Consider the following 10,699-nt stretch of genomic DNA (forward strand, 5'->3'; position numbering starts at 1 on the left):
TGTGACATCCTGGTCCAGGGAGGGTCTGTGTTCTACCAAATACCTTCCACTTCTTAATAGAAGACTTCACTGTGCTTCTAGGCATTGATAAAGCCTTTGCATCCAACTCCTGACGTGTGCCTGTCCACAACCTTATCCCGGAGATCCCGGTGACAGCGGCTTGCCACCCATAGTTGGTCGTTTGCTTCAGTTGCACTATCGGGAACTAAAATGCTCCAGGAAAGCTCTTTTCATCCTGAGCTAATCAAAATGACCACAGCTGTTCAGATGAAAGTCAAATGGCTTTTTCTGCCATTGAGAAGGTGATTATCTACACCTAAAAGAGAAGCAAAGTTCCTTGAGCACTCAAAACTGGCTTGTTCAGTGAAGTGTGGCAATCGAGAGAGCGAACTAATCCAGTGCAGCTGACCAAAAACCACATGGAAAGATGTGGTATATAGAGAGATGGTGGTGGACAGCGCTCAATGGACTGGATGTGAAAAAGTCACTTTAAGCCATAATTACAGGAAATGTATTTACTTTTATCAAAAAAACAAAGTCATGAATAAAAAATTAAAAAGAGCCAACGATACCACTTGAGTTCCAAGGGCATAAGAGGGTTAATGCCATCCGGAGGGGCAGCTGGTGAAGCATGGAGGGGGTGCCAATGTTCATGTGAAAGATGGAAACCTGGTCCGCGGGAAAAGATGGCTGGAGGTAGAGGCACAGGTATTGCGGAGGGTGTTGTAATCCACACCCCAGCTGGGAGATGGTGTCACCACCGGAAAAGTGTGTCTGTCGTAAGCGGTGAAGGAATGGGACAACCAGAAAGCTGAGCCAAAGTCCTCTTTGACAAAACGCATGCACGCAAAACGCGTAGTCACGGCAACAGACGAGCCTGCGTTCCACACTGGTTCACGGGCTCTCTTCCTCTCTCCACACTTTCGGCTGGGGGGGCCGCACGTCCATCTCGGCGCGCCTGCCACTCCGGCTTGGCCCGGCTCCCCTGGTCTTTGGTTGAGCTTCCTGGTTGGTCCATCCCTCCCACGTACGGCAGAGAGACTTTTCCGGCGGTGGCACTGTATCTCCCAGCTGGGGTGTGGATTAGAACCCCTCCCGCTACTCGTGGGAGTGCATCGCCCTGCACATAATTACGCCTCGACCTCCAGCCACCAGTCATCTTTTCCCACAGACCAGATTTCCATCTTTCACATGGACATTGACGCCCCTCCATGCTTCACCAGCTGGCCCTTCAGATGGTATTAACCCTTCCATGCCCTTGCAACCTACATGGTAGTGTTGGCTCCTTTTTAATATATTAATTTATTCATGGCTTTGTTTAGGGGGGAGGGGGGGGTGATTCTTCTTTCTTCTTTTTTTTTTTTTTTTTTTTTTTTAACTTGGAGATTTGTTTGTTTTTGTTTTTTTTTTTTTACATTTCTGACATGTTGGTGTTCTAAATTTCACTTGAATGTTATAAGTTGCACAGTTAGTTTGAGATGGATAAAACTAAAACTGTATCTGTCTTCATTTCAGGCAGCAAAGCAAGAAAATGTGATTACCGTATTTATTGGCGTATAACACGCGCCGGCGTATAACACGCACCTCAAGTTTAGGAGGGAATTTTAGGGATAAAAACTTTTAGGAGGGAAGTTTAAGGAAAAAACTTACATTTAAATGCCCATCAATGCAGCCTTGTCAGTGTCCATCTGTAGCCGGTGTAGCCTTGTCCCTGTGTCATTTGCAAACTTGTAGGTACACTGCCGTTTAAAAATGGCGCCGTGGCTCTCGAACGCTCTTGGTGGCTTTCGGACGCAGCGGGACTTTGAAAGCCGCCGAAAGCTTCCGAGAATGGCCAAAAGGCTCACAATCGGCGGGGGATCGGTGTATAACACGCACCCAAGATTTTCCCCTGATTTTAAGGGGAAAAAAGTGCGTGTTATATGCCGATTAAATACTGTATTTTAGAGAGGTAATTCTTTTCTATACCCAGTGTATATAGCACCAAAAATTTTCACACTGCTTTACAATACTGTACAACCATAACAGTGTCCTCAAGGTGTTTACAATCTAAGGTTCGTATAACGTGTATACTTACCTGAGCCCCATCTAGATCCCAAGATGTGCCTTAGAGCAGCAGCTCTCTCTCTCCCCGTTGGCTCCTGCTGCTGTCAATCAGAGCCAAGGAGTAAAGAGCAGGGGGCAGGGCCAAGCCGCGATCGACGTGAAAGGACACAAATCATGGCCCGGGAACCTGCCTGCTCCAGTGCCCCCATAGCAAGAGGCTTACTATTGGGGGCACTTGGCAGGTGGGAGGAGCCAGGACTGCTAATGGGGGGGGGACTCAAAAGAAGAGGATCCGGGCTGCATTGTGCAAAGCCATCATTTGTGATTTATAAAGACAGAAACATAATGTCATCTTGGAAGGGGGGCGGGACATGCAGATAGTGTCCTGGTTGGGCTTTGAACCAAATACCCCTGGGTGGAAGTGGTGGTGTATCTTTTAAAATTCCAGAAACTCCTCTTTCGTAAAGCAAAAACTGATAGAAAATTTTAGAAATTGCAGTAAGGTGGGCAGAACTTGTTTGTTTTTAACCACTTGCTGACCACTGCAGTACATACAGTGCCTTGAAAAAGTATTCATATACCCATGAAATTTTTTGACAGCCAAAAAACGTAAATGTATTTTATTGGGATTTTATGTGATAGACCAACACAAAGTGTCACATAATTGTGAAGTGGAAGGAAAATGATAAATGATACAAATAAATATGTGAAAAGTGTGGGGGGGGGGGGGGGGCGCATTTGTATTCAGCCCCCTTTACTCTAATACCCCCTACCTAAAATCTAGAGGAACCAATTGCCTTCAGAAGTCACCTAATTAGTAAATAGAGTCCACCTGTGTGTCATTTAATCTCAGTATAAATACAGCTGTTCTGTGAAGCCCTCAGAGGTTTGTTAGAAAACCTTAGTGAACAAACAGCATCATGAAGGCCAAGGAACACACCAGACAGGTCAGGGATAAAGTTGTGGAGAAGTATAAAGCAGGGTTAGGTTATAATAAAATCTCCCAAGCTTTGAACATCTCACAGAGCTCTGTTCAATCCATCATCGGAAAATGGAAAGAGTATGGCACAACTGCAAACCTACCAAGACATGGCCGTCCACCTAAACTGACCGGCCGGGCAAGGAGAACATTCATCAGAGAAGAGCCAAGAGGTCCATGGTAACTCTGGAGGAGCTGCAGAGATCCAGAGCTCAGGTGGGAGAATCTGTCCACAGGACAACTATTAGTCGTGTTCTCCACAAATCTGCCCTTTATGGAAGAGTGACAAGAAGAAAGACATTGGTGAAAGAAAGTCATAAGAAGTCCTGTTTGTAGTTTGTGAGAAGCCATGTGGAGGACACAGCAAACATGTGGAAGAAGGTGATCTGGTCAGATGAGACCAAAAATGAAATTTTTGGCCAAAAAGTAAAACACTATGTGTGGAGGAAAACTAACACTGCCCATCACCCTGAACACACCATCCCCACCGTGAAACATGGTGGTGGCAGCATCATGTGGTGGGGATGCTTTTCTTCAGCAGGGACAGGGAAGCTGGTCAGAGTTGATGGGAAGATGGATGGAGACAAATACAGGACAATCTTAGAAGAAAACCTGTTAGAGTCTACAAAAGACTTGAGACTGGGGCGGAGGTTCACCTTCCAGCAGGACAACGACCCGAAACATCCAGCCAGAGCTACAATGGAATGCTTTAGATCAAAGCATATTCATGTGTTAGAATGGCCCAGTCACAGTCCAGACCTAAATCACATAGAGAATCTGTGGCAAGACTTGAAAATTGCTGTTCACAGACGATCTCCATCCAATCTGACAGAGCTTGAGATATTTTACAAAGAAGAATGGGCAGAAATGTCCTCTCTAGATGTGCAAAGCTGGTAGAGACATCCCCAAAAAGACTTGTAGACAAAGGGGGTTCTACAAAGTATTGACTCCGGGGGGCGCCATACAAATGTCCCTCCCCCACACTTTTCACATATTTATTTGTATCATTTATCATTTTCCTTCCACTTCACAATTATGAGACACTTTGTGTTGGTCTATCACATAAAATACATTTACGTTTTTGGTTGTAACAAAATGTGGGGGATTTCAAAGGGTGTGAAAGCACTGTAGTATTTATCATTGTATTAGTGTCACTAGTGATGTCCATTTCAGTTAGTTCCCAAAAAGTATCGGTTAGTATCAGTTTACCTACCGCACTATCGCAGTCCCACTATATGTATATCTCCGCCATTACTAGTTTAAAAAATTAAATACAAATTTTAGTGTATATATCCCATAGTTTCTAGATGCTATACACTTTTACACAAACCAATCAATATACACTTATTGGGATTTGTTTTTGCCAAATACATGAAGCAGAATACATATTGGCCTAAATTTATGAAGAATGTATTTTTTTTTTTTTTTTTTTTTTTTTTTTTTTTTTATTTGTAAGCGTTTTTTTCAAAATCTTTTTTTTTTTTGTTTTAAATTTTATGTAATCAAAAATGAAAAAACCCAGAGGTGTTCGAATACCACCAAAAGAAAGCTCTATTTGTGTGAAAAAAAGGACAAACATTTCATATAGGTACAGTGTTACATGACCGCGCATTTACCAGTTAACCACTTCAGCCCCGGAAGTTTTTACCCCCTTCCTGACCAGAGCACTTTTTGTGATTCGACACTGCATTGCTTTAATTGACAATTGTGCGGTCGTGCGACGTTGTACTCAACTTCCTTTTTTTTTTCCCCTACAAATAGAGCTTTCTTTTGGTGGTATTTGATCGCCTCTGTGGTTTTTATTTTTTGCGCTATAAAAAAAAGAAGACGGATCGTGGTTCCTAGCTAATAGGAACACACGATCTGTCACTCCTGTCAGAACAGGGAAGTGTGTGTTTACAAACACTCGTCCCTGTTCTGTGTCTCCTGGTCACGATTGCTTGTGGCAGGTGGTCATCGCGACCATCGGCCACGAGCATCGGCACCCCCGCTTGCGACTGCTATCCGGACCCCGCAAGCCAACGTACAGTTACGTGGTTTCGCGCAGGGCAGTAAAACTGTGGCGGCTGGCGATTAAAGTAGCGCAGTGCTGAAAAGCAAAAAATGGTCTGATCACGAAGGGAATAAAACCTTCTGGAGCTGAAGTGGTTAAAGAGATATTAAAGCCTTTTTTTTTTTTTTTTTTTTTTTTTTTTTTATATATAACAAGCATGTTCTACTTGCCTCCTCTGTGTAGTGGGTTTGCACAGAGCAGCCCAGATCCTCCTCTTCTTTGGTCCCACGTCAGCTGCCCTGGACCCTCCCTCCTGCCGAGTGCACCCAAGCAGGTACGCTCCCGAGCCCCCGCAGTTCTGTGTCCGTTCACACACACAGAGCTGTGGCTCCCCTCCGCCCCCCCCCCCCCCATCTGCTGGTTGGCTAACTGGCTGTGATTGACAGTAGCGGGAGCCAATCAGGAGTGCGAATCCCCGGACAGACGAGGCTTTCCTGGACATCGCTGGATGGAGATGGGGCTCAAGTAAGTAATTGGGGGGGGGGGGGGGGGGCCTGTTGCACACAGAAGGTTTTTTTACCTTCATGCATAGAATGCACCTTCTGCCTTTACAATCACTTTAAAGCGGAGTTCCACTTTGGAGTTCCTCCAAATGTTTTTTTTTTTTTCTTTAACCTCCCTGGCGGGATGATTATTTTGGATTTTAGGTGCTGAATGCGGTACAATTATTTTGCATGGAAATTTGGCGTTTTATATTGTAGGTCTGTAATTCTTAACAATAACACACTTAAATCTGTCCAAACCAGAGTCTAGTAGATATCCCGGGTATGATAAAGTTTGAAACACAAAAACATAAATTATAATATAATAAATGAAAATAAATAATTAAAAAAAATAAAAATAAATAGTAATAAAATAAATTTCCCCACGATTCACTATCGCTCAATTCTGCAAGTGTTCTAATTTACTATCGCTGTTTTCTAGCTGGTCTAAAGCCATTTTTGACGTAAAGGGACACTTTTTGGTTGCTATGGACAATCTCTAGTTTCCAGGCAGAAAGAACAGTATATATAACATAAAACTGCATGCAGGGCATAGGAAAAAGCACTGGGGACAAAAGGGAGGTGAAATCATTTCATACAGTACTGTAATCTGTAAGATTACAGTACTGTATGTGTTATGATTTTGACATTTTTTTGAATTTGCCCCCAGGCTCCGCCCCCATGCGTCGCGACGCTCGCAGGGAACGGAGCCTGGCACAGAGAGGCTTCGGGGAAGGACACAGCCTGCGGGCACTGCGGGGGACATCGCAGGATCCCGGGGACAAGGTAAGTAAAGCCACACCAGGATCCTGAGATGTAATCCCGAGTGTGGCTCGGGGTTACCTCTAATAATCCTGATTTTTAACCCCGAGCCACACTCGGGAAAACCGCCAGGGAGGTTAAGTTGGCGCAATGTTAGTTTAAGAGAAGACATATGTTCGAGGCGGGGAACGTAGGTGTTCAGATGTTTGCTCCAAAAAACGCTCTCCTACAGTGACTGTTGTGTATAAATGTTGTCTAATGTTCCTCCTGTTCTCCATGATACCTGAATTGCCATATTTTCCTTCTTTTAGGTTGGAAGGACCTCACATGAAGGCTTGAAAATATCCGCACTATGGAACTTTGTCTCATTGGTGGGACTTTTTTTTCCAAGTCCTCCTGTCTTCTGGAGCCAAATACAAAGGGACACAAATACACAGAGAACATGGATAATGGCTCAGTATTGTCCTATTAACCTGGAAGAAGGCCCATTGCCATTTTTCACGCTTGGTTTTTCTTTTTGTTTTATGTTTTTTTTTTTTTTTTTTTTTAATGACTATTTAATATAACCTGCAGCTTGCCATCTGTGCTTCAGTCTTATGGAGTGAGACTGTGAATGATGACTGAGGTTGTCCTCTCCCTGGATGCGGAAGTGTTTGTGGAAAGTGGTGTCTTCCCTGCTCTGTCCGACATCGAGAGCCTCTATGGAACATTGTAGATTGGGATTCTGATGATGTTGAACTTGGGTCATCCAAAATGGAAGTTACTGACAGTACAAAGAGGAATCTGGCCCAGGAGATGATGGGTGTAATGGGGACAGTGAGGATGATGGGTGTAATTGGAGGATGATGGGTATAACTGGAGAAGGACACTGATCCACCACAAAGTATTGGCCTATTTCACAGCTCTTTAGCCAACTATTTCGTCACACGTCTTGTGACCTCACCATGTGTGCCTCCATCTTTGTGTCTCCCGAAGAACAGCAGTTGGATTTATCTTATGAAGTATTTGCCATAGTCTTATTTTTACAATGTTCATACTTTTTTTGTACTATATTTCGCTCATCACCTTTTTGATATTTGGGTCTGATCAAAAGGGTTCCTGTAAAAGTCATAAGATGTACAATCCTATGATAAACCTCTGCTTCATGTTGGGCATTCGTGGAGTCCACCTCATGATCAGGGCCACCCCATATAATAAGAGTCAGGGGTAACTTCTGTATTAGAGGGGTTTGAGAAAGTAGCAATGGAAATAAAAGATTGGATCCAGAATAGAGGCTACAGGAGGTCTACAATAGAGCAGGTGTATCATTTTTGCCAAGAAAAAAAAAAGGTAGGGATAGTTTATTGAAGGACAGAGCTAGAGACTATCACCTATTTAGCACAAAGAAAGAGGACTTACCTGGTCATGCACTACGAGGCTCAGTGCCATTTTCAAACAGCACCAGGTTCGCGGCTATTTGTCCAAATGCTGTTTTAAAACTTCATCAGGTCTCCACCAGGAGGGGTGCAGGCTGAGACCCCATTGGCTGACAGCCGCTATCTAGCACCAACCCCAGAGGCTGAAACAATCGGTTCCTGCTCTTCCAATGCGTTTACAGATTGGTCCATAAGAACACACTGTGAAATCGTAAACCAGGTTCCTGCATTCAGGTCAGGCCATTGCCATTCAGTATTGAGGTCTGAAGAGGGCTATTGGCTCTCTCTCTCTTTCTGCAGCAGTAGATAACTGCTATAGTGACATATTGCTGGCTGAATAAATCCAGGAATCGATCACCATTAGCAGCTGAACTTAGGTGGCTGCATCTGATCTCCACCTACCAGATCCAGCCACCTTTAAAAAAAAAAAAAAAGAAAAAAAAATTTAAAGGAAAAATAAAACATAAATATACAGTGTGTGTACATAATAGATGTATAGAATTTAAAGACCCCCTAATTTCCACAATGGTGTCTGATGATGTGGGTAACATTTGTGTTCCCTGTGCAAGCATCAAGTGATCACATAAGTGAACGCAAGTTAATTCAAATTTTTAGCGACTGCAACCCTGTGATAAAAATGTCATCATCGTGGTAATTTGTGCCGTTGTCAACCCGACTTAAAAGGGGTTGTAAATCCTTGTTTAAAAAAACAAAAAAAATGTTATACTTACCTCCACTGTGCAGTTCGATTTCCACAGAGTGGCCCCGATCCTCCTCTTGTGGGGTCCCTCAGAGACGCAGGTGGCTCCCCCCCCCCCCACATTGAGTGTCCACGTTGGAGAAGCGCTTTCCTTGGTGGACACACCCGTGTGGGCGTGCTCCCGAGTCCCACATCTGCGTCCATTCACATAGCATGCAGGACTTGGCCCTGCCCCCTGTCATTGGATTTGATTGACAGCAGTGGGATCCAATGGCTGCGCTGCTATTAATCTATCCAGTCAGGACACTAGACACCAGGTAGAGCTGGTGTGGCCATTCCTGGCCAGAGAAAGATCGGGTTCAGGTAAGTAAAACGGGGGGCTCTGGGGGGGCTGCAGCACTACAGAAGGGTTTTCACCTTAATGCATAGAATGCAAACCACGAGGGTTTACAACCACTTTATAAATAAATTTATTCATCATTTTAGGCTGATATGTATTCTTCTACATATTTTTGGTAAAAAAAAAAAAAATAAGCGTATATTGATTGGTTTGCGCAAAAGTTATATCGTCTACAAAGTATGGGATAGATTTAGGGGCTTTCATTTTTTTTTTTTTTTTTTACTGGAAATGGCGATTTGCATTTTTTTTTTGTGGGACTGTGACATTGCGGCAGACAAATCTGACCCCCAAATTTTTGGGAACCAGTGACATTTATTACATAATACTAAAGAAAAAAGCACTGATCAATGTATAATGACACTGGCACACTAGGGGGCAAGCAAGGGGTTAACTGTGTTCCCTCAGCGTGTTCTAACTGGAGGGGGATGGGCTGCCTGGCACACCACCGAGATCACTGGGAACAGCAGATCTCTGAGAAGTCAGAATGGGGATTCGCCTTGTTTACATTGAGTCCACCGGACCTGGGGGGCGGGTTCACGCCCGCTATATCGCATGCACAGACCGACGTACACCTAATTTAATTAATGTGGCGGCCATGTTTGCATTGAAGCCGACGGGCCGTGATTTTGCGTTGCAGTCAGTGGAACACCGCATGCCATTATCCTTCTTTTATTTACTTTTTATTTTATGGGCAAAACGCTGATAAGCCTATTTTTGACGGCGGATATATCAGTGCATCCCTGTATACATATGCCAAAAAGTATCATGTACGGGTTCAAGACCTCACCGAAATGAGAAAAACTATCTGGAACAAAAAGGAGAAGAAAAACAAAAGGCCCCGGGTTTTTTTATTTTTTTATAATTTTTGTACACTTTAAGAATGTTCACATTTGCCTTATAAATGCCTCTCCCTCCCCTTCTCCGCCCTCCACAACAAGTGAAGCTCACTTTATGTTGCTTGTCTGGAACAATAAAGTTTTACAAGCTATGGATTGTATAGTGTGCCGCCGGCCTCTTTTCATTGCACTTACTGTTAGTCCGGGAGAAGGGCTGTTTGGGTGACTGCATCCCACTGCTACCAGGTCATCCGAAGGAGCGACACACCGCAAAGGCCTTGGAGCAGCAAAAATAGCTTTTGTTTCTTCTCATAATTTATTATATTGTAACATTTTGCTGTTTTTATATATCTTTTGCCATACAAAAGGGAATCATCTGCACCTTCATATTTGCTGCACCCAGAACCAAGGAATATTCATTGCTTTCCATATTGCTATCAGTGTGACAACGTTGTTATTCTAGAAGCCACCATTGTACATGGAAACATTTTACATTCTGCTTTTAAAATGAAATTTACTCCAATTTTCTGATATTTGTAATGTTTTAGATGTACACATCTCCCATTGAACGTTTTATTCCTCACTTTGTGTCTCTTCTGCCTTAAAATGTATCTAAACCCTGGAAAAATAATATATTGTTGAATACCAATCCTCAGATGTGGTGGCTGCATTTGTTTATTTTTTTTTTCATGCTTTTTTCACCCCTTTTTTTTTTTTTGCCCCTGTGATCCTGCCACAGTACCACACTTCCTTTCCTAGGGTGACAACACTCGCACCTCCGCTGTATCTATGGAAGGTCTACAAACATGCCTGCCGCTGTTCATTTCCATAGTGAATGTGGGTATTAGTGGTTTACAGGGGGGGAATATAAGATTGTATTTGAATTGTACAGCACAGGCTGGATATTCATAGATACTGGATTTCAGTCTGCTACCTTTTGGGTAATCGGCCACTAGCAAAGCTTTTGGACACACCCCACCTTGAGTGTACCCCTATAACCCTACCCCCACTCCATGAGATCTCAGT

General features: G+C 43.5%; 1 protein-coding gene across 3 annotated transcripts in view; it reads left to right on the forward strand.

The window, feature by feature from the left end:
- Window positions 1-10,322, forward strand: part of LOC141129505 (uncharacterized) — a 130,051-nt gene extending 119,729 nt beyond the window's left edge. For all 3 annotated transcript variants that reach the window (XM_073617578.1, XM_073617579.1, XM_073617580.1), the window contains one exon: window positions 6,634-10,322. In XM_073617578.1, the coding sequence (XP_073473679.1) occupies window positions 6,634-6,661 (28 nt within the window). In that variant the 3' untranslated portion in view covers window positions 6,662-10,322. The remainder of the gene's footprint in view (window positions 1-6,633) is intronic.
- Window positions 10,323-10,699: the final 377 nt, after the last annotated feature.

The sequence above is a fragment of the Aquarana catesbeiana genome, linkage group LG02 (genome assembly GCF_042186555.1).
Source record: "Aquarana catesbeiana isolate 2022-GZ linkage group LG02, ASM4218655v1, whole genome shotgun sequence".
Classification (NCBI taxonomy): Eukaryota; Metazoa; Chordata; class Amphibia; order Anura; family Ranidae; genus Aquarana; species Aquarana catesbeiana.